The sequence below is a fragment of the Hippopotamus amphibius genome, chromosome 10 (assembly GCF_030028045.1).
Source record: "Hippopotamus amphibius kiboko isolate mHipAmp2 chromosome 10, mHipAmp2.hap2, whole genome shotgun sequence".
Taxonomy (NCBI): domain Eukaryota; kingdom Metazoa; phylum Chordata; class Mammalia; order Artiodactyla; family Hippopotamidae; genus Hippopotamus; species Hippopotamus amphibius.
In genome coordinates this window covers 2,232,863-2,257,689 of record NC_080195.1, presented here as the reverse complement: position 1 = coordinate 2,257,689, position 24,827 = coordinate 2,232,863, and the positions used below count along the sequence as shown (strand labels likewise).

The window sequence follows — 24,827 nt, the reverse complement described above, 5'->3', positions numbered from 1 at the left end:
TGAAACAATTTGAAAAACTGGTTATAATTATTAATAGTGGAGCCCTACTCCAACCGTCCCTCCCAGCTGGTCATTCTGCTCCAGCCAGTGGTGGTTTCCTGTTCTTGTTGCCCTGGGCAGCGGTGCTTTTGAAAGCACTTGCTCTGATGCTGTCTCTACCAAGCCCCAAACCAAGTAAAACAGTAACAGCAAAGACTTTGCCTCCTCTTTCCCTTCTGTACAAAGAGAAGCTAGGGCTAAATCATCTGCAGGACCTTTTACAACATATGAGCGAGGATGGTAGTTTATCCTGAGTCCAGCAGCTTAATGTCTTCCTTTCCTGGTGGTGCTGGGACTACGTGTCAGCCTAGAGTTGTCAGATATTTGCATGAGCCCTGAAACCCTACGTTACTGGGACCCTTTCCCTTAATCCCAACCCCCTTCGTGGCAATTTAAAAGATCCTTTCGTTTTGTGCTGAAACTGATATACTGTTATGCACGTTCCTTCTGGGCATCTTGAATTATAACTATTTGCATTCCTTAAATAGATAAACAGAGTTATTGTAAAGGCACAGTAGATAAAGACTGACGTTTTATAGAAGGAAACTTTAAAGAAGGAAACTTTTCTTGGCAACTGCGTGTAAATTACCAAACGTGTACTCGTTTTCTTCCCATGTACAAACCTGCAGAACTCAATCTTGATTATGTAGAGATTGTGAGGCTAAATGATAGTATAAATGTAAAGATATAGCTTCCTCTGTGGAAAGCATTCAGAATGCAAATTTGACAGGCAGACTTAGCAAAAATCACACATTCATTTTTTAAATTTTATTTATTTTTGTGAAAAGGAAGATGTCAACGTTAGGTAGAAATAGATGGAAACAGCCCATGTGGTCCCTCAAGTTTCCAGCTCTACTTTTTCAAATGGTCAAAATTTGCATCATGATAGGAAGAGAGAGATTTTTTAGTGTAGAACTGTCTTCACAGATGGCCTTAAATTATTGCCTCTCACGAAAGCAATATACAGCTCTCGGTACCGCAGAAGCTAAATCTTCATTTCTGTCATTGATTTTTTTGGGTCTCAGAGCTTAGTTTGACGAAGTCATTACCATAATCTGTTGTGGGGTTTCTGCTGTACACAGAACAGCTGAGGAGCCTCCCACCCTGGCCTCCGGGAGTGCAGCAGGGGGCACGCAGAGCCCAGCGCATGGGCTTCCCGAGAAGCTGGAGATCTGGGCCTTTTAGAGGAGGTGGGCCTGGATGGGGGATTGAGTGAGCACAGGCAGTAAGGACCCTGTTAAGCACCTGGTGGTGGAGAGGCGGGAGAAGGTCCCAGGTGTGACAGAGGGGATGTGGAGACAGAAAATGCTTGCGTGGAGTGCCTGGTGAATCCAGGACGTGGGCTGGACGTGTGGCTTAGCTGGTGACACTTTGACATAAAGATTGTCCTTGTGTTACTGGAAGTGGGGTCTAGCTGTTCGCCACTTGTAAGCTAATACTCGAGAGGCAAGGTTGGTGGAAAGGAAAGTTTGCTTTATTTCAGAGGCCAGTAACAGGGGGAGAAGGTGTCCAAAGGCTGCCTCCTCCCTGACAATCGTGGGCAAGAGCTTTTGTAGATGGAGGGAGGGGCTGCATGCAGAAACAGCACGGGCAGCCCTGGCGGTCGTCTTGAAATTGGTTGTCGGTGGCCTAATCAGCGTCATCAGGACTGTTTTTAGTACAGGTAGTCTTCAGTTCCAGGGCCAGTTTGTTAACATTTCTTTGAGGCCAGTTCTCGGACTTGTGGCAGCTTGTGTCATGGCTACAGTCTGGTCATCATGTAATTAACTTCCACCACTTGGTGGGGGTTTCAGCATCTACAAAACAGCTCAAAGGATGTGGCTCAGAATAGGTTCTATAGCCCTTGAGGAGGAACTAAAGGTCCTTGACTTTGCTTAATGACCAGAGTATTCGTATTTCCTCTTGTTTGACTGCTTTCCTTTGCGTCTGCATCTTCTCACTTCTCTGATTAAACGTATTCTTTGGCTAAAGTTTTTCTACAGACAAAAGGCAAGTGGAGGACATGGTAGGGAGAGGACCATAGGGTCCTGCTCTGTTTCGCTTGTAAGTATATCAAATAGATAGGAACAAATAAGTGATCAAACCCCAAGAAAAAACCCACAGTTTACAGGTAAACCCAATCAAGACCCCCACGCATTTCCCCAGTTTTAAATTCATGGTTGTGTTTCTCTTTCTACACTTCAAGGGACATTTGACAACCTGGTCTGTTTCATCGATATTTTAACACCAATACACTGGTAGGTGCCACCTTTACTTCTTTCTACTCATTCCTTCCCTCCTTTCTCACAGGTTTTGACCTAGTGAAGTGTGAAGATCCGGGGATCCCTAACTATGGCTACAGGATCCGGGACGAAGGCCACTTCACGGACACGGTGGTTCTGTACAGCTGTAACCCAGGCTATGCCATGCACGGCAGCAGCACTCTGACCTGCCTGAGTGGTGACCGCAGGGTGTGGGACAGACCGCTGCCTTCCTGTGTAGGTGAGGCGCCCACACATGCACGCATGCTTGCAGGAGGCCCACACGTGTGCTCTGAGTTATTCTTACGGAAGGGAGGAGGGTTTCCGCTGCTCTCTCCAGTGTGGGTTTTTATGTATACCTAATATTTGTGTGTGTGTATATATTTTGTTTGGTTTTTTTTTTTAGGTAGAAAAGACAGATCTCCTAGTACTACTTTATTGAGACTGTGCACAGAATTATTATTAGAATTATAACACAGCATTCCATTGTTTTATTCTCTTGACTTTGCACAGAGGATTCTGCCTTTCCTCATGATAATGCCAGGGAACAAGTAAAGAAAAGCAGTTACAGGGACAGACAGGTGACTGTGATTGTTTTCCTGTGTGTACAACACGGACATGATGGTTTGGGCTTTTAAAGGGAGTTACGTGAAGCCTTTGATGCCTGGAGCGAACTTCCCCGTGTTTCCGTTTCCCTTGCAGCGGAATGTGGCGGTCAGATCCACGCTGCCACTTCAGGACGCATCTTGTCTCCTGGCTACCCTGCTCCCTATGACAACAACCTCCACTGCACCTGGGTCATAGAGGCAGACCCAGGAAAAACCATCAGGTACTTGTTTTATTGTGTTTCAGTAATTTGAGAGTAGGCACATGGCTCCCATTCTCGTAGTGGAGATAGTAGTGCATCTATTATTATCCACAACTAGACATAAGTTTCTGAGTCAAAGAAGAAAGTGTAAACACATAGCCAAGTTTTTTGTTGGCTTGCATGCTCACTTTGGTATTCCTTTGAAAACTTGTTAAGCCATCCATAGTAAAGATAAAAAGAAAGTACATCAGTTAGGTTTCGCTGCATAACAAGCAGGCCCCCTGAAACTTAGTTGCTGAAAACAGTGATTTATGTGCTCCTGATTTTGCGGGTTGCCTGGGATAGTTCTGGTTGGTTGGAGGGGGTTGTCTAGGAGGGCCTCACTCAGGTGTGGGGGCCTCAGCTGGATGGTTAAAGGCTGGGGTCTCTGCACTCCATGTTCTGTTTCTTCTGGAAAGTAGTGGTGATGGAAGGTCTCTAGAAGCAAGAGATGAAAACTTTTCAAACTTGTGCTTGCGTCACATTCGCTAACGTGCCATCTGCCAAAGCAGATCTCGGGGGCAAGATAAGGTTGAAGGAAATATACTCCACCCCGAAATGGGAAGAGAATCAGTCATATTGAAAAGGGTCTGCATACAGAGGTGGGAGGAATACATGCTAATTTAGTAATATTCCAAATTAAGTTTGAGGGAGACCAAAAAAGTATCTCAATCTTAAGTTACAATATAAGAGAAAATCATGAAAAATCTCAGAAAATTGTGCCAAGCTTTCAACAGAAAGTATTATTCTATTTCAATTGATAGTCCTAAATGATGGTAATGGTTTTAATTAACAAGTAAACCAACAAAAAGTAATTTTTGAAAGTAAATTCTCCATGTGCCAATCAGAAGGCTGTGTCAAAACCACAGTATGTGAAGTAAAAAGTAATTTCAAATTAAGTTGTTCTTTAATTACAGATCTTGATGAACAAGGAGAGAATGTACATTATTTAGTTATGCCTCTTGAAATCCCTTTCTCCTCCCGTTAATGCTCCTCTTTCATTGTATTCTTTTGAAATCTCCCTACAAAGTTAATTTTTTAAAAGACTCTATGCACCCCCCCAACAGCCTTAATCCACATGCCTCTGATCCTTTTCCCTCCCTGTGCATTGCACCGACCAAAGGCTAAAAGAATCCAGGCAGCTCGACTCCTTTAAATACATGCAGAAGCTGAAAGGGAGAGGTCCAAAGCAGAAACCTCTTTCTGGGGCAAGCGGATATATGAAAATACTTATGAACTAGTGGGTTTTGTCCTTATTCAAAAAAGATTTGCCCATCAAAATTAGTAAACTTATCATACTGCAACTTTACAACTTAGTAAAAATAAAATGGGACAATGAGGAGTGAGGAAACCTGCTGATTCCATTCAGTGATGCTCTGTTTCTCGTCAGATGACCTCCATCCTCCCTCAAATTCACCAGACTTGCTTGAAGTTTGATCGCATTAATGTCTTGGAAGTGAGTTAAGCAGACATGGCACAAACTATCACCACTTTCAAACCCTCCCAAAAGAAATATTCTTACTATGTACGAGGAGCAAGATAAGGAATTTAAAGCATGTAAATAATGCAAAAATATTATTTTATAACTCACTTAAAAATTAATGTCCTTAATTAAGAAAAATGTTTAATTAGGTAATTATGGATCTGTTGGGACACAAATGAGGCTCGTTTGAGTAACAGCATTTAAGAGTCTGTATTCTCCATGAAAATCAACAGTCACATACCCAGTGAACTAAACAGAATTAAATATTTCTTCTTAACTTTGAATTCCTGAATGCTTAATCTGAATAATATAAAAGCCATTACAATGAATTTGATTGTGCAAAATCCTAGGAATCATCTGTGAGTCATGAAATGACCTTACGTAAACAGGATGTATTCCCTTTTAGGCTGATTTCAAAATTCTCTGTTTCTCACATGTCCCCTTGTGATTTGTTTCCCAAGAATTGGAAAGAGCATTTATTCCCCTTAATGCAAACCAAGTGACAGATTCACTCTTTGCAGGTGAATCTAATACTTCATTAACATTTTAATAAGAAAAAAGAAATTAATAAAGAATGAGTTGAAGTTATAAAAAATGTACAACTTTTGTATCACAACCTGACTTTGTCATTTTATCATTAGCGTTCCAGGAAAAAAAAAAAAAAGACGTTGCCTACACCAATTTGTTGTTCAAGGAATTTTTTTCTTCTCGCGCATATCTTTCAAGTTACTCAGTTTGTAAATAGATCTTTTTAGTTTAAGGCATAAAGTCCTTCGTAATAAGGAAGTTAAAAAGCAGACATCAGTACTTGTAATTAATTTACTCCATCAATATTCAACTGCATCCCAAAATGCAATGATATCTCTTCATTAAGAAAATATGTAGTATTTTTAGTATGGCAGTTTGGAAAATAACATATTTAAAAGTACATAATATACAATTTTAGGCTTAAAATGGTACTGACACTAAGAAAAATAGGGCTTGGTCTTAGCTTGGATATTTTTTGGCTAGTTTACCGAGTCTTAGTTATTTCATTGGTATCGTAGCCAATATTATTGACACTGTTTGCTTGAAAAATAAGGAATACATCAGTCATATAGACATGAGTCCAGGGATTAATTTAAGAATTAAAAGTTCTTAATATAAATGGAATTCATTACTTTGCATTCTATTAGTGATTTTTTCAGTGTCGATGTTTTTCACTCTCAAAGAATAAATATGCAACAAGATCTCGGGAATTATAAAAGGTCTGGTTTCAACACTTCAGGCCAGTTATTACTGAGCCTATGTTGATTTCCTAGAGGCCCAGAGCAATTTCTGATTGCATGTTACTGTAACTTTTGTTCGAGGTAATAGAAGACCCCAAACTAGTTACTGTTATAGGCACTTGGGTCTGAAAGAGGTCTATAATTTTAACACACACACTATAAAGCAGTTACCAGAGTAAATTTAATTAAAAGTCTAATGACAAGACATTGCAGTAAATTGAGGCACCTTAAGAGTTATATGTAAGCGTGTGTCTAAGAGACCCAGTGTGTTTCATTGCTGAACAGAGCTGTGATTTACACAAGGAAGGGAGCAGCATTACAGACATCTTCAGCAAGCAGCATCAAGGCAGGATTTTACATCATCGTATGTGTATATTGTTCCCTGGCTTTCATTGCTTTTCTGCAAGTGTAATTGTCTGGAAAACTCACTTTGAAAGTATTTCTGCTTTCAAAATAGTTGAGGGGGATTCTGTTGAAAAGCTCTTGCAGTATTGAAAACATTAGAGGCCTATCAAAAATGTATGGAGATTGTCAGAACTGTCCGTGTGCAGACGTTAAAGGAAGTGAAATGCGGGGCGTGATCCTGGCCTCACCACATCTGGCCACGCGGGGCTCTCGGGAGATCAGGAGGAGATCTCGTTTGGAGATCTAGGAACATCATCATTTATTTTTGACCAACCTTCAAGATCCCTGTGAGACACAGACTCAAGAGGAAAAGGGCAGGCAGGTGATTGCACTTCACTGGAGGTTCTTCTCCAGACTGGAGGTGGAGATGTAGTAAAGGTGCTGGCAGCATGCGTCCGGAGTCTCTTGCTGACGAGACAGACAGGTGTGGGTCCAGGAGTCAAAGCATCTCACGTGTCCCTTCCCTGTTAAGTGGGGTGTTCCGTGTAGTCTTGCGGATAAGATGAGGAAATAACCAGGCAAGAGAATTCCAGCCATCCAAGCAAAAGAGAGCAGTAGCTCTTCACATGTGGCCCAGTGTCCGAGGCTGGACTGCAGCCTTCCTTAGCTGGGTTCCGGGAACCGGACCAGCCACTTGCAGAGGGAGAGAGCGGGGAGAACCCTGCAGGCACCCCCCAGGATGCGAGATGCTGACGCACGCAATTTCAGTTACCCTGGTTCATGAAACAACACCAGTGCCCTAACAACAGGATGCATATTTCAGTTAGCTTTGCAGATTTGCTGTGAGGAATTGTGTGAAGGACAGGCTGGTCTTTTAGCCCTTCAGCCCCCAGATCTCTGCATAAGGAACAGACGCACCTCCTGGTCGGTTCCTGATCACATCACGTACCTTGCGGTTGGATTGCTCTCCCGGCATCTGCGCTCCGTTCAGCCACAGACAGCAAAGTGTGTCCTGTGTTGCTTCCTTGTCTCCCAGTGATAGACCCTGGCATTTTACAAAAATGGCTAGTCAAAAAGGGAATCGGCCAACAAAGATAAAGTGCAGAAAGAATTAAAATTGATAACAGTGGAAGGGAAATCCAATCACACATAAACAGCGTTTAAAAGAAGTAGTTGACGGGGGGGACGCGGGCATGGCTGCGGTTGCAGGGATGAGCCCTCACAGACAGGGGCGGGCACACCAGCTGCAGGCTTCTTGTCATCACTGCCTCCCCGCCCCGAGCCGCTTTCTCCTTCTTTATCCCCCACTTCTGTTAATGCCCCTCTTCCTCCAAATGGCTGGAGGCTTTAATAATCAGTATTATCTTCTGCCCTTCCTTATTTCTCCCTCCCCCATCTCCAGTGTTTTCCCAACTGAAAAATCACCAGGTATTAATATATGTCTCACAGTATTTTTTTAGTGAATTACATTAAATCTCTTCACAAGAGGCTCTGAGAAAAAATTTGTTGCATGTAAGCCAAAGCCTTGTTACCTCTACCCTTGTTTGTCTCTTTTCTTATCTGTGATTCCCAGTCTCTACTTTCCAGGCCCGTTACTCTGCTCTTATTTTAATCTTCTCCCAGCTGAGCCCTCCAAATCCGTCCTTCACCTTCTCCATCTCTCAGCCATCACTTTGCTAATCAGCAAACATAAGCTCCTTAAGCAGAGCTGTAACTTCCTCTAGACTTGGCATCTGGTCCCCTGCAGGTTTGCCTCTGACGACTCCTGTGTGCGTTACGTTTCCGCACAGACAGAGCGTGTGTGAGTCTCCCGTCCCAGCCCTGTCATCACAGCGTGCTCTCCACCTGTGCTCCCCCCAGTTTCTCCTTGTTGCCTCACCTCCAGACTCTTCCCATCTTTGGGGGCCCAGGTAAAAGGTCAACCCCTCAACAAGAATTTCCTTCTTATTATCTCATCTGAAAATAGTCTGTTTTCTTCTCTGGACTCAGTGTTTGTCCTGCAGTCCCTTCCTTCTGAATATGTTCCCTGCATAAGGTCCTCACTACGCAGCAAGACAGCCAGGCAAGCCTCTTAGTGACACGCGCTCCTCCCTCCCTCCCACATGCCACTCGTGTGATCACACGTCTCGTGATTCTGAGTCTGGAGCCCCCAGGTCTGCTCTCCCAGCAGCGCTGCTGCTGCTTCCCTTGTCCAGACCCACATGACTCACTGGGCCTGTTATCTGACCATCCTGCCAGGCTTTCTCTCATCCATCACTCCCACTCCAAGGAACATGTCTTATTTTTTTCTTAATTAAAATATTAACTTTCTGTGGCTGAAAAAGGAATGTGTATCTATACATTTTCAAAAGTGTAAAAAGAGACATACGTGATCCCTGACTAGACATCATTGTTGCCAGGTTCACATGTGTCTGACCTGGACCTGTGCATATTCTACAGTGTGGGTGTCTATAATTAAATATTGCCTCTCTTGTTGGTTATTTACATTATTTCTAATTTTCAATTATTATATATAATCATATGGCAAATAGTATTGCGAGTAAAACTTTGCTTCTATTTATAATTAATACCTTAGAATAAATTCCTAGGAAAGTTCTTTCTGGGTCCAATGGTTGAGACATTTTTTGTGTGTCTTAATACAAATAGTTCTATCAAACAAAGCTGATCATATCACTTGCCCACTTTAAAAATATACATACTTTTCTGTGCTCATTATATGCAGAGTAAATTCAAGTTCATCATGATATTCAGAGTTATTTATTTTCCCAGTTTTTGAAATACTAGAAAAGTGTTGCAGAAAGATTAAAAAGCCTGGAAAGTAGTTCGCTGTAATCCTAGACATAAAAGATAAGTACAATTTAAAGTTTGGTATATATTTTTATAATTTCTTATGCAGACACACACACACATATACAACTTAATTTTTCTGTTTATCTACTTGTTTAAATGTTTCTGAAAAATAATATCATGCCTTAATATTATTCTGAAGATTTCCTTTGGTCAATAAACATGGTCCAAGTTTTATGTCCTTACGTGTAATTCCACCTCATTCTGTTTAGTCTTGGAAGAAGATTCCATTGCCTGAATGCACCGTAAGTTATTTAGACTATACCCTCTTGGGGTATTCGGGTTGTTTTCAGTTCCTCACTGTTATCAGTCATGCTCCCATCCTCCCAATATATCACCTCGAGGGTAGTTTCTATGATGAATTTCTAAGGCTGGACTTGCTGTGTATGCACATTTACATTTTTATAGCCATTACCAAATTGCTTTCATAAAGAGTAGATATGGCTTCCAACAGCATAGGAAAAGGTAGAGTCTCTACATCCTCACTGAAACTGGATAAAGTGTTTATAATCTTTGCCAATCCAGTAGGGAAAAAATCTTCACACCAGTTTTTGTTATATCTGTGACTTTTGTATCTTTACATTTTAGCATGTTAATGAATGTACTTGTTGAGTCGCTGTCTGTCCCACCCACTGTGTTGAATTGTCCTTCCTGTTGCTCTCTGCTTGACAAGGCTCTTCCCAGACATCTTAAGACAGAACTGAACACAGCCCTTCTGTGCTCACCTGATGCCTTATTCCCGTCTCTTAAAGCTTGTGACACTGCCTCGTAAATTTTTGTTTGTTTGTTTTTTCCTTTCATGCCTGTGTCTGAAATGAATAATAGTTCCTTCAGGATGGTACTTTTTAAAATCAGTTTTTAAACTTTCCCTACCTAGTGGTGTGGTGTCTGCATGTTGACTTTTTATTTTGTTTAGAATGAAAAATGGCCATTTCTTTATCTGTATTTAAATTTTGTTATATCATTTTTGTTGTCGTTGAATTTGCAAGGTATTTCCCAAATGGCAAAACTTACAGCACCAGGGTGAATCTTTGTTCGCTTGTCTGTGTGAGCTTCTCGTTAACATATAACACCAGCACATAAGGCTATCCAAATGACAGCTATGCGGCTTGTTTATAAAAGCACCCCATGCAGCCCGCGACCACATCGAGACCCATGATGTGCCCTTTGAGCTCCATTCAAACTGTCCATTCTTAAGGGTAACTGCTATCCTGACTTCAGATGAGTGTCGCCTAATTTGAACTTTATAAAAATCGAATTACACAGTGTGACTAGTTTTGTGTCTTGATTTCCTCAACCGTCACTCACACCGATACAGGTAAGTTATTCCACTGCATGAATACACCATGATTTATTTATTTGTTCTGAGTGTTAATGGACATGTGAGTTTTTACCCAGTTTGAGGTTATCACAAATGGCGTTGTGTTGGATATGCTTTCATGTATTATTTGGTAAATGTGTGCGTGGTTTTCTCTTGAGTGTACGCCTACACTCAGCTGTGGTAGATGCTGTCAAACGATTTCCCAAAGTGGTTATAACAGCTCCACTCCCATCACAGTGCAGGTCACTCCCAGGTACCTCGCCTTCCCCTGTACTAAGCATTGACTGTCTTCCGTTTTAGCCATTCTAGTGGTTGTGTAGTCATTTTAATTAGCTTTGCCTTGGTGACTGATCAAGGCCATCCCTTTTTTTTATATGTTTATTGCTCTCTTGACTATCATCTTTTATAAATTGCCAGTTGACATCTTTTGCCTGTTTCTTTTCGCACTGCAGTGCCTATCTTTTACTGTTTGATGTGTATATGGTTTTTGTACCTCTGAATGCAATCCTTCGTTGATTATATTTTCACCAGCTACATTCTTATACTCTGCTCTCTTTTTGGTCTCGTAATGATGTCTTTTGTTAAAGACAGGTTGTTAATTTCAATGAGTCAAATTCATTTTGGCTCATTTTTGTTTTATGGATAGTGGGTTTCTTATCAGTATTTAAGTTACATCAAATACTTTTTTTCTTAGTGTTTTTGTGTCCAGTTTAAGAAATCCTGCATCTCCAAAATTATAAAAAAAATTATCTTAGGTTTTTTGTTTTGGTAAAAGATTTATTTTATCTTCTACATTTATGTTTTCATTTCATCTAGAATTAATTTTTGTGTAAGGCATGAGGAAGATGCATGGAATCTTTTGTCCATAGTGCAATTCAATTGACCATTTGTTGAAAAGTCAGTCTTTCCCCATTAACTGCTGTGCAGCCTTTGTTATAAACCAGATAATTACATATATTTGTAGGCCTGTTTCTGAACTTCATTCCATTGATTCATTTGTCCATCTAGTGCAGTATCGTTCTATCTTAATCACTGAATTACTTGATAAGTACTGATGTCTGGTACTGTATTCCTCCAGCTTCTTACTTTTTCGTATAGATTGCCATGGCTGTTCTTGACCTTTTGCATTTCCATATGAATTTTAGAAACACTTGTTACTTTCTACAGGGAAGTTGCTAGGGTTTCAACTGGAGTCACATTATATAAATAAATCAGCTTAGGGAAACCTGACATCATTTCCAATGCTGAATTTTCTGATCTCTGATATAGTATATTGTCCCATTTATGTGGCTCTTATATAATTTGTCTCAATAATTGTAGTTTTCTGTGAGGAAGTCTTGTACATCTTTTGCTAGAATTATCCCTAACGATAGCACACTTTTGATGATAATGTAAATAGTATTTTTATTTTCTATTCTATTTGTGGCTGTTCTGTGAAAATAAATTATATTTTTATATTTATCTTGCATAAATTCACTTAATAATTCTAAGAGCTTGTAGTTTTTAAAAATTTTTCTATGTGAACAGTCATGTTATCTACATTAATAAGAGATTGATTTCCTTTTTTTTTTTTTTAATCTTATGGCTTTTTCTTCCCTTATTGCAGTGGCTACCACCACCAGAATAATGATTAGAAGTGGTGATAGTGGATCTCATTGTCCTCGTCCCAGTTTCAGAGACTAAACTCTTATTTATTTATTTATTTCAATAAATATATTTGAATTTTTAAAAAATGCTCCATAATGGCAAAAACATTAAATTCTACCACCTAAATATATAAAATTCAAAGAAAAAACTATAAAAGATTATTGGAATTAAATGAAATTGTTTATACAAGGCAAATAAAAAGCATAGTGTTTTCTACATTTTTTTCACTTGGTAGTTTTATGGACTTTCTGCATATCAGTATTTACTGCACTTTTCATTCTTTTGTTGTTGAACAGTTGTCCTGTTTTCAGTTTATCAACAATTTTAAAATATTTCGATAAATATGAGATGTATATATCTGAATGTCTGTATTGGTTTCCTTGAGTCAGTTTTAGTCATATGTATTTTCTAGAAAACCATTTTATGCATAGTTTAAAATATATTGCCATAGGTTTATGTGCATAGTAATCACTTAATTTCCTTTTTTCATTCTTACTTCATTAGTTTATATTTTTATCAACTACTCCATACACACAGTATAAAACTAAAATAATTCTACATTGGTGGTTAGAGCAAGCAGTAGTTCTCTACATCCCCTAAATCTCTAGAATTCGTGGATGATGTGAATTTTGCATTTAATAAGCCTAATATGTCCCAAGTAGCATTAGTAAAGGTCGGTGCATGCCTAGACACATTCTGGTAAGCCCACAGGACACCAAAGGTGGAGAAAAGATCTGAGAAACAGCTAAAAAAGGAAGATACGTATTAAATAGCCTAATAGAAATCTTAACGATACAGACCAAACGAAAGAGGTATTTGAAGTGCTAAAGGAAAATAACTATCAACCTGGAATCTATGTTCAAACTACCTCTATTCCCTTGTAAGGGTACCTATTATGCAATTATTGTTAACACACAAAATACTACTATTTATTTAGGGATATATATTCACCATATATATATGACAGTTAAGAGGAACTTGTATCCAGCTAAGAATATAGTTTAATACAAACAAAATAAATAAATTTTAGGGAGATATTGAAAATTGCACAGCACATCTTTTTTTAACTCTTTATAACTCATAAACCAAACAGGTAATAAATTAATAAGTTTATAGAGGATTTGAACCATGCCACTACTAAGCTTATTTTTAAAAGATACACAGCCTTCAACTAGAAATTGCACATTCTGTTCAAGTAGGTATGAAACATGCACCAACATGATCGCAAACTAGGAACAAACTAATCAATGAAAATCAGTAAAACAGAAGATCACTTTTATACTCCACATCTTTACCAAAATGGAATAGAAATAGTAATCTATACAAAGAAAGAAAACACATGCTCAATTTTGAAAATAAAAGACACATGATTAACATCTTAATGTGAAATTGCAGCCTTAAATGCACATATTAGAAGAAGAAGAGCACTTGAAAATCAACAAGTTAAGCTCCAGCTAATGGAATTTTAACAATGGTATCAGAGTAAATTCAAAGAAGTAGAGTGGAAAAACAACAAATATAGTAAAAGAAATTAATGGAAGAAATAATATAGAGAATTACCAATCCCACAAACTGATTCTTGTAAAGGTATCATTGGTAGAAAAATAACTGACATTATGATAAAGTACAGGAGGCCCAAATAATTGATATTAGAAATGGAATTGAAATATACCCCTGTAAAATGAGAGTAGCACTGACGTATATACATGACCAAATGTAAAATAGATGGCTCGTGGGAAGCTGCTGCAGAGCACAGGGAGATCAGCTCCATGCTTGGTGATGACCTAGAGGGCTGGGATAGGGAGGGTGGGAGGGAGTTGCGGGAGGGAGGGGACATGGGGATATATGTATACATACAGCTAATTCACTTTGTTATACAGCGGAAACTGGTACAACATTGTAAAGGAATTATCCTCCAATGAAGATCTGAAGGGGAAAAAAAGAGAAATATACCCCTACAATAGGGACTACTTTAAGAAATTTTAAGAAAATCATAGATTATGTTATACCAATATGTAGGAAAAACCTTCCAGCCAAAAGAGAAAAAATAGGGAAATGATCTGATTCATTTAATGAGGCTAAAAATAACCTTCATATCAAAGAACAAGTAAAGAACAAGGAATGAAAATTGAGCTGAACCCTGTAATTACTCCCATTTTATATATTAAGAAAAATGACCTGCATGATCATGTAAACAGGTATAGAAAAAGTAGTTAATAGAACTGAACACGTGTTCATGATCAACAACAGAGAGAAAGCGAAAACCTTCCTAGCATAGTGAGCAGCAGGGGTGTTTTCTTACAGTGATAAAGGATGTGACACAAAACCTTTCCACGAGACTATAATACGCTATGTAAACAGTAATAAAAGAGATGGAGAGTGGGCAATCACGTGTGGCCAGGTAATTGAGAGTCCACGGTCCTCCTCTGTCCTCCACCTAAGACCTTCGATGATCTCATGTCGTTCCGTGGCTTAAAACCATTTATTCATGAGGACACTGGCCTATTATTTCCTTTTGGAGTTCCCTTTGGACCTCTGACTTCACATGAACAGCTGTCTTCTCACGTCTGTACTCACTGTCCAGTGGGTCTAAAAGTCAGAGTCTCTGGTCTTCCCACCCACAAGCCTTTCCACCTGCACCCTTCCTCACCCCAGCGCGTGACTTCTCCACCTTTCTTGTTTCTTAGGCGGAAACCTTCGCGTGACCTTGAGTCCTCTCTTAATCACACAGGGCTCACCCAGTCCCATTTCCCCAACTTCAAACCATGCCCAGAATCTGATGACCTCTCCACACCTCCCCGTCCAGCTCCTCTCAGCAACGGGCATGTGATTCTTGATTCTGCCTTTCCATCCATAGCCTGTTGTCAACACAAGTGCAATTTTTTAAAATCACAGGTGGGATAACTGCTTCACCAAAGACACCGCATTGGTCTGTCATCCAGGGTGAAAGCCAAAATCTTCAGGATGACCTATGTTTTGCGCCGCCACCTCTGCGTCCCCCTCTCCCCAGCCGCCACACGCATCATTTCTCTGCCCTCAGCTTCCTTACCAGGCCCTCTCTCTGCTCCAGTTACACTGGTGCCTGGATGGTCTCAAAGGCTGAAGCCATGCCCTCTGTCTCGGGGTCTTGCTGGGCTTCACGTTCCCCTCTCATCAAATATAATGAACTCGTCCTTCAAGTCTCTGCTCAAAGCTCTCCTCACCACCATGGGTTAAACAGCCACCCCATTTAATACCCAAGTCTCGCCCCCACCAGTGCTGCTGTGACCAGTGTCCTTATCTGCTCTGCTCTTTTCTTTCCTGAGTGGCATTTGCCGCTTACTAACGTGCAGTCTTCTTTACTTAAGTTGTATGGTGGTTGTGTTTAAGCTCCGTGAAGGCAGCTTCTTTGTTTAGTTCACTGATGTATCCAAAATCCCCAGAAGAGTGCCTGGTACACAGTCGGTGCTCAACAAGTGTGCATTGACTTGTTGAACTGTGTAGAAGGGGGGTTACCTGAGACTCACAGAAGGATGTTCAGCCTCATGAATATTCAGGGAGATGTGATTTAAACACGATACCATTCCACGACCATCAAATTTCCTCTTTTTACAACTATTAAAGTCTGACGTTTCGGGTATTGGTAAAGATGTGTGACAGCACAGAGCCACCTGTACTTTCCCAGGAGACCGTCAGTAGTTAGAGTCACATGGGAGAACGGTTTGGCCATTTCTCTTCTTGAGCCTGGAGAGACCCCGGGATGACCACCATTTGTCGTAATAAAATGCAGGAACTAACTATCTTTTGTCAGAGGGCCAGACAAATGAAGCATTTCCTCATGCTTCTAAAGTGAGTTAACAAAACCTACATCTTCCAGTTTAGAGGAATTTCACCTTATGCTGAAAATAAAAAGCAATTTGAAAATGATACAAACAGGGCTTCCTAGGTGGCGCAGTGGTTAAGAATCTGCCTGCCAATGCAGAGGACATGGGTTCGATCCCTGCTCCAGGAAGATCCCACATGCCACGGAGCAACTAAGCCCGTGTGCCCAAAAAAAAAAAAAAAAAAAGAAAATGATACAAACATGTACATGCCAAAATGACATCTAGTATGTAATTATTGTTAAAAACACACAAAGTAGTACTGTATGTTGTTTGGAGATATGTATACATACATAAGCATATGCGAATTATGAAAATATAAATGAGAAGAGGCCGTTAGGGTCTCAGAATGAAGGGTGAGAGGAAAAACAAAGGAGTAAGTGGAGAGGCAGGGGAGTAGGACTGTGTCTATAAAATTTTATTTTTAAAGAAGATCTGAAGCAAATAGGGCAAAATATTAACATTGGTGTTGGTGACTATCTAAGTGTCTGCTATCTTATGTACTTACCTCTATATTAAAAATATTTTAAATCGAACATTTACAAATATACTACATGTTTTATACTTCATGCAGGGTGAGCTAGATATTCTCTTTGAATATATAATATGTACAAAGTAAATAATTGGGATTTGTGTACAGTTTTTTGTATGTCATTTATTATGATTTTTATCTCTTACAATTTTGTGCAGTGAGCAATAAGTGAAAACCAAAAGCATTCAGGAAATACAGATTTTTGTTGATATTAAACTCTTTTATCTGCTTGCATTGCCATCAATAGAATTTCAGGTCTGCTGCCGCCTCTGAAAGAGAGCTTCCTCTGACAGAGATTTTCAGTTTCTCTGATATCTGTAAATGTGATGGAAGTATGTTAAAATGTTACGTATTTCCGCCTGTGTGTTGGTATTTCAAATAATATATTTTCCTAAGGTAGAATGCATAGAAACAAACACATCCTAAGGTGAGATGGTTCAGAGGCAGGTAGATGACGTCCTCCTGGTGTAAACATCCCCTCTGCCAGCATTTCTGTGCCGGCACGGAGGCTGCCACCTCGTGGGGCGCTTCAGGAACAACACTGGTACCACGTGCACGGCAACCTGACGTCTGTTAGCTTGAAACAGAGCTGTGTCAAACCTGTCTTTGATCTGTGTGCCTGAGAAAGCTTTGAATTGTAAAAAGAGCTGACGGTCTCAAAGGGCCTGGTTTCATCCTTCAGCACACGGCTCAGCACAAAGCTCCGTGGCCTCAGTGTATCCGTGTCAGACGAACTAGGTGCTGCTGTTTTCTGAGGCACACATGTGAGCCCGCTTCTGGGAGGCCCCGGCTCCCCTGTAACCGCCGGCCAAGCACGGCGCCTTGGGGCGCGGCTCGGTGTGGGTGAAACGGGCGGGGTGCCCCCCCAGGGTGGGAGGGTCCCTTCCGTGCCCACACCAGCTGTGCTCTCCTTGCAGCCTCCACTTCATCGTGTTTGACACGGAGCTGGCCCACGACATCCTGAAGGTGTGGGATGGGCCGGTGGACGGCGCCATCCTGCTGAAGGAGTGGAGCGGCTCGGCGCTGCCCGAGGACGTCCACAGCACCTTCAACTCGCTCACCCTGCAGTTCCACAGCGACTTCTTCATCAGCAAGTCGGGCTTCTCCATCCAGTTCTCAAGTAGGTGCACGCCCCCCCCCCACCCCCCCGTGGTCTGGACACTGCGTGTTTGCAGGCAGACAGGACCTCCTTTGCATCTTAAAGCTCCCCGGACAGGGAAGTACCTCTTGCTGAGCAAAATACAAAATGTTGAAAACACCTATCAAGAGAATGAAATTCTGTTCGTTCTCAGATGGGGATAGACAGTTGGCTCTCCTTAGTTATGGGGAAAAAACTTACCTTAAGTTTTGTGTTAATCAGCAAATATCCACACTTGAGCCCCAGACAGGTATGGGTCTCTATGGGAAAGTCAGGTTTATCTTTGGTGCCCCTCCCCCAGCGCCAGGCTCCCTCCCTCCCCTGGTCGGCACCAAGACCTCTTGATGTTTCCTGACTGTGGCACCAGGACCTCTTGATGTTTCCTGCCTGTTTCAGTCGTCTGCTTTCACCTTCCCGCACAGAGGGGCCCTGCATCTCTTCCCGCGTCAGGGCTGGCCTTGTGTAGGGCAGGAATCTCTGCAGGGCTTAGCGGGCACCACGTTTGCACCTTGAAGCTGTTACCTGTTGAAGGTGGTTCCCGCCTTTGCTGTCTCACCCATTTTTAATGAACAGTTTCCTGAGAAGGAAGGGGTGGAGTTATTTTGTGGCAGTTCAGTCTTTGAGGACCGTTCAGATCGCACTGTGTAGGGGCGTCATATAATGCGGTGGCACCCAGGGTCAGCCAGCGTCGTAAAACTAGCAGAATTTGCACATAAACATGTTCCGGCTCAATTTACCTCTGGGCAAATCACTGTGAGCCGTATTTAGGATTTACATAAGAAAATGCACTTAGGTCAGTTGGATGCTTTAAAGGGTTGGTAATAAAATTGAGATTAAAGTCTGCACAGTTTCTTACCTCTGGTTTGCTACTCTTTGAGGCAGTAATTTGTGAACATGGGCTCACGGAATAGAATCTCTATGTGGTAAAATTTTCACTGGCTGATGGCAAAAATATCAAGGTAAGTTTGCTCCAGCTATCCTGCCTCGAGGAAAAAATGTTTTTTTTCCAAGACTGTATCATTTTTGCTCTTTTTTCTATAAGATAAAAATGTCCTCTGTCTTCAGAAGTGGTGGTGAGAGTAGATGACAGATGTGTGACGTACCATCCTTATCTGACAAAACGAAAAGGTTGGTACTATTATGAGGCTATGTTTGTTTTCCTCTCCTACCCATCCTGTACTCTCCTGGCCTTGTTTTCTTTTAATTTTTTTAATAGACTTTATTTTTCAGATTCGCAGCAAGTTTGAGAGGAAGATACAGAGATTTCCCATATAACTCCTGCCCCCCCGCCCGCCCCCATGCACAGGCATCTCCATTATCACCATCCCCACCAGAGGGTCCATGTGTTACAACTGATGAAGCCACACTGACGCGTCCCTACCCAGGGTCCGCGGTTTACACCGGGGTTCACTCTGTGGGTTTAGACAAATGTGAAACAACATGAGTCCATCATCATGGTATCAGACACAGCAGCTTCACTGCCCTAAAGGTCCGCTGAGCTCCGCCTGGCCATTTCTCCCCCACCCCGGCCTCTGGCAATCACTGATCTTTTTTCTGTCTCCAGAAGTTTGCCTTTTCTAGAGTGTCATTTGGTTAGAATCATATAGTGTGTAACCTTTTCAGATGGGTTTCTTTCACTTAGTGATGTGCGTTTAAGGTTCCTGCATGTCTTTTCATGGCCTGAGAACTCATTTCTTTTTAGTACTGAATAATATTCCATTGTCTGAGTGTATCACCTAATGCAGGACATCTTGGTGGCTTCCAAGTTTTGGTGATTATAAACAAAGCTGCTATAAACATTTGCATGTAGGTTTTTGTATGGACATCGGATTTTAACTCCTTTGCATATATACCAAAAAGTGTGATTGCGGGGTTATATGGTAAGAGTATGTCATTTTGTTCCTGGCCTTTTAAAATCCTCCCTTTTTAAAATTCATGTGGAACCAAGAAATCACTTATTTTTCTATATTCCTTCATGACTTTCTCTTTTAGAAGGCATCTTCCTAGTTTGGGTTAAAGACAAAGAGGGGTCCTTCATTATAATTATTTGAGAGGATAGACATTTATGTGCTATGTTTATAATTATACAAATAATAGACTTAATTAACATTACATATTGATGCTTGGGTTAAACACAAACACACCCGTTAAAGTTCCTACAGAAACGAAACCTGCTTAATTTAACTTGGTTTTCCAAGTGTTCTAGTTTGAACCTTGTGGAATTGCCATGTTTGCAGATAAAAAATGGTTGTGTTAGCATTTATGGTTTAACATAGCATTTGGTATACACTTTGGGAAATACCATTTTAAGGGTGAAAAAATAATGTTGATTCTGGGGCTTTTTCATGAGTGGGTTTCTGCAAGATCTTTAAAACTTTATAGAAAGGAACAAACAAGATATGAAAACTTTGCTTGGCATAATTTAGAAAAAGTTGGCCTGTATCGTGACACTAAAAATTAGGGTTTCTACCTGGATCTCTAGAAATTTGAAACTGACCTCTTTCCTTATTGCTTTATTTGTGAATTGAAGACATTGCACCAAATTCTAAGCAGTTTTCCACTTGCAAAATCGTACATTTTGCATTGTGTATTTTCGCTTTGCCTTTGTAGATCTGCTCTCTACCATTTGTCCATCTACGCCGATCCCAGTGGTGGACGTGCATGAACCATGTTCTGTGCCTTCTAGCTGGGTTCCTCCTGGGGAGCTCAGGCAGGAAATGAGAGATGCAGGGAGAAGAGTGGTGTCGGGTGTGACACCTCCCTATCAGAGTCCCTCAGTCAGAGCCCACTACGTTTCTCAAGAAGCTATATCCGTATCTGTCCCTCTCCAGGTTTCTATAACCAATTCCCAATAACCACACTTCTACTCGGGATTCTCCAAATCCAACATTTGTAAAGAAATCCTCTCAAATATTCTATTGGAAGTGTGTTGTATGTTTTGTATTAGATTTTCAATGATACAGTTCCCAAAGGAATATTATCAAGCCCATGAAACTGACATTCCCATGTCCCAGGAGCCTCCATCAGCACTAGCAAGCTGGGGTATCTGGTCAACCTCCCTGCACCTGTGACCAATGTGCTCTGTCCACTCCTGCAATTTCTGAGCCACCCTTTCTCCACTGGAAAATCCAGCTATGAAATTAAATCAGGCCAAAGCCTTTCCGAATCAAATGCTTGGATCTCCTCAAAAAATGCAAAAGAGCCTAACGCTCCAGCTCAAGAAGCCTCGCTGCCCCTCTGCAGGCAGAAGGCAGGAAAAGCCCATTTATTTGCCTTTATGATCCTGGGACGTAAAAACAAGAGGTACTTACGTGTAAGTTAGACTGTGCTGCCATGCCTAAAACAAGCTAATGCTAGAATTTGAAGTATTAGCGCTAATCTGTGATTTCACAATAAAATTTAAAATAATGGAACTTAAATATTTCCCTCAAATAATTGATACTTTGAGTATGACCTTTGTTGCAGAGCAAAAAAAATGACATTTATTCAATACTATTAAATTAGTTTTCTTGATATTTTAACTTGATAGTATGCCAGTACTATGTGAACTACTCATTGTAGGTGTAACTTAATTATTGGAGGGAGAATCCTCATTTGAACATTTCTTAGAGATGCTTGAATTATCAGGTTTTTTAACACCAGTGTCGCTCTCCCTCTCAGTCACATAACTCCATACCTGGTTGGGGCTTTTTAACTTTGACTATTCCTCTGTTATTAAAACACCTTCTTTAGCTGCCTTCCATCTTCCCATCCTCTCTCAGTCCTCCTTTTTCCAATGGCCACGCCATAATAGTCTTTTTTCTGGTTCTCTTGTTTCTTTCCCCAAACTGTAAAGGCTGGATGCCATGTCTCTTTCTTCTCCGTCAGTATCCGCTCCTCAGGTTCCGGCAGTCAGCCTCCCAGGACCTCTCCCCTGAGCATCTGTCTGCCTATTCGAGATCTCCCTCCATCTTGGTGTGGAGACAGAAAACAGGCAATGTAACATGTGGAACGTGACCACATTTCTAATTCTCTCCTTTCCCAAACCTGGTTTTCTTCAAGCTTTCCCATCTTGGTGAATGTCAGCTCCTTTGTGAGAGTCGCTCATGACAGAGCCTTTGAAACCTTTTCTTACAAACCTCTTTATTTTGCACCCCACATAATCCAGCGTCAAATTCAGTAGGGTCCATGTTTGACATCCCAGTCCCCTCCACCTATACCCCTGCCACCTCGGTCTGCGTCCTTTCCAACCAGGCTAAGCTTCCATGCTTACAGACCGGCTTCTCTCTCTGTTCTTGTCCATTTACAATCTTGCCTGATCAGAGGAACCAGGATGGGTCTTAATGAGGCACATTGCTCTGGTCAGAACCCTCACTGCCTCCCCCTCTCGGCCAGAGAGAGCACGGATTCTCCCCATTGCCAGAATAAAGGCTATGAGAGCCTGTCTGCAAACGTATGCAAAAATCTGCGTTTTCAGTTTTCATCCTCAAGTGCTGTCCTCCACCCTGTCAACCCCCGCCCCGTAACCTACACGCCAGCAGGAGGCCAGCCCCCTTTGTGTTCACATATTTGGTATATGTTCATTTTACACACTGTTCTTGGCTTTTTCCTCTTCACTTGCTTAATGAGTCCACATGCAGACACACCATCTTTTAAGACCCCTTTAGCAAAATTAGTCACGTTGTCACTTGCAGTCCCCAAATTAAATGCTCGTATTTCCGATACAGTGTTTACGCCATTGTGTGTGAGCATCTTACCTGCAATCTGCTAGACTGGGTTCCTGGAGGCTGGAATGTCTAGAACACGATGTGTAACCCGTGGCTAAAAAAGTGTTTTCTATTTGAATATGCTTGAAAACTTTCCAGTGATGCAAATCTTGAAAATATGAGGATGATTTTGGTTGTGTGACAAACACCATGTCATCTACCAAAAAGAATGTTTCATTACTGATTTCAGCTTCATTCAAACATGTTAATAGAAAAGCCTTTAATAATAAATACTTCAATGCTTATTTTAATAATAAACATTCTTTCGCTTCTGAGTTAGTTTCTAGCCAGTGTTAATGGTCTTTATATAATGTTTACTGTCTGAAGTGGTGGCCAGTATAGACTGTGTTTTCACTGGTAAAAAAACACATTAGTCAGATTTAATAACATGTATGCATCTTTGTTGACCTTTTCACTTTTATAATTCTTTGTACAGTTATTTATCCTTCCTTAATATTTTGATACCAGTTGGAAACCAAGTAGACTATTCTCATTTTATAAAGATTAATACCCATGTTTTAATGTAAATGACCATAGTTTAATCTATTATTTGATAAATATCCTTATTTTAGTTTAAAAAAGGGTCACGTTTCCCTGCTTGAAAATAATCTCGGGAGTAGAACAGCTGGATGCTGGAAGTGTAGGGGCAGCGGCTCTCAGCCTCAGTGCGGCGCGCGTGTGTGTGTGTGTGTGTGTGTGTGTGTGTGTGTGTCTGTGTGTGTGTGTGTGTCTGTGTGTGTGTGTCTGTGTGTGCGTGTGTGTGTGCGCGTGTGCGTGTGTGTGCTTGCGTGTGTCTGCGCGCGTGTCTGTGTGTGTGTGTGTCTGTGTCTGTGTGTGTGTGTGTCTGTGTGTGTGTCTGTGTGTGCGTGTGTGTGCGCGTGTGTGTGTCTGTGTGTGTCTGTGTCTGTGTGTGTGTCTGTGTGTGCGTGTGTGTGTGTGCGCGTGTGTGTGTGTGTGTGCGTGCGTGCGTGTGTGTGTGCGCGTGTGTGTGTGTGTGTGTGTGTGCGCGCGCGTGTGTGTGTGGCCCAAGGGCCGCGGCCGCCGCAGCCGCGCGCCGCCCCCTCCCGTGTGTGTGTACCTTCCCTTCCCCGGAAGACGTTTTCTCTGCGGGAAGAATGGCCTGTTGGTGCTCACGAGATAGTCACACCCCACGCGAGGTCCGTTGTCCTGCCAGCGCCGCACAGCGTGTGGACGTGAGAACAGGAACGGACGGGTGCAGCTGTGTTCACTGTAAGCAGCCTAACACGTTTCCTTAAAGCTTAATTACCACTGAATCAGGCGTAAAATGCAAGAAGATGGAGTTGGGCTCCCAACGCTGACCTGTGCTCCAGGGGTTAAGTGAACTGCAGCTGAGCCTGCGGTGGTCGGAACTGTCAGCTCCCCGGCTGCAGGGGGCGCGGCTCCAGGGCGATCCTGCATCCTCCGATCCCGTGAGATTGAGTTCTCCGTAAATAACGGTCGTAACTTAGCGGCTACATGACATCCCTCCCTAATTTACTTTATTGAAAGATAATGTAATAGGTACATTTTCATTTAAAAAAATCATTTGTTGTGTATGACCAGAGAGGCCCCAGGGGCTGGCCGTGGCCGAACAGAGTGGGACTGTTTGATAGCAGAGGATCGGCCGTAAACCCTGGGCTCCTGTGCCAGGTGTCTGTGCAGGCAGGCTCACAGCAGGTGCGGCTGGGCCCGTCGCCCCTCGGCTCTCAGGAGTTTCCTTGCGGGGCAGGTAGAAAACTGACCCCGTGTTCTTGTCATTGGCCACTTACACACGCACATTGCAAACGAGGCCAAAGAGTTTGATCCACCGTTGATTACCAGCAACTACCTCCTAACAGAGGTAGAACAGATGTGTGTTGAATTATTGAGACGAAGTTGCTGGCTTAGTTGAAATTCTAAATCCCGGGTCCATGGAGTGTTGGGGTTTTAGCCATGGTTGGCCTTGTCTGATTCTAACAAGACTGATAACAAGAGGAACAGAGACAAACAGGACACACAAATGGCACGTTCCCTATGCTTGCAGATGTATCTTTTTTCCCCTCCAGTTTTATTGAAATATAACTGACTTATTGCATATATGGAATCTAAAAAATAAAGCAAACTAGTGAATATATATAAAAAAAAAGAAACCAGAAACAGACACACATAGAAAGAACAAACTAGTGCTTCCCAGAAGGGAGAGGGAAGAAGGGAGGGACAGGATGGGGTAGGGAATTAAGAGGTACAAATGATTGTATAAAACACAGGCCACAGAGACGTGTACAGCGCAGGGAAACGTAGCCACTGTTTTGTGATAACAGTAAGTGGAGTATAATCTGTAAAAATACTGATGGCATGATGTTGTACACATGAAACTAATATTGTACATCAACTGTACCTCAATTTAAAAAACAGTAAGATAATTGACACACAGTGTTGTGTAAGTTTAAGGTGTACAGTGTGTTGACTGGATACACTTATAGGCTGAAAAATGATCTCCACCATAGCTCACACCACATTGCATCATGTACTTACC

General features: G+C 41.6%; 1 protein-coding gene across 1 annotated transcript in view; it reads left to right on the top strand.

Moving 5' to 3' along the window:
- CSMD1 (CUB and Sushi multiple domains 1) overlaps positions 1 to 24,827 on the top strand; it is a 1,409,269-nt gene that overhangs the window by 1,144,227 nt on the left and 240,215 nt on the right. The window contains exons 24-26 of the mRNA XM_057697717.1: positions 2,329 to 2,520; positions 2,982 to 3,108; positions 17,347 to 17,549. Of these exons, the coding sequence (XP_057553700.1) occupies positions 2,329 to 2,520; positions 2,982 to 3,108; positions 17,347 to 17,549 (522 nt within the window). The remainder of the gene's footprint in view (positions 1 to 2,328; positions 2,521 to 2,981; positions 3,109 to 17,346; positions 17,550 to 24,827) is intronic.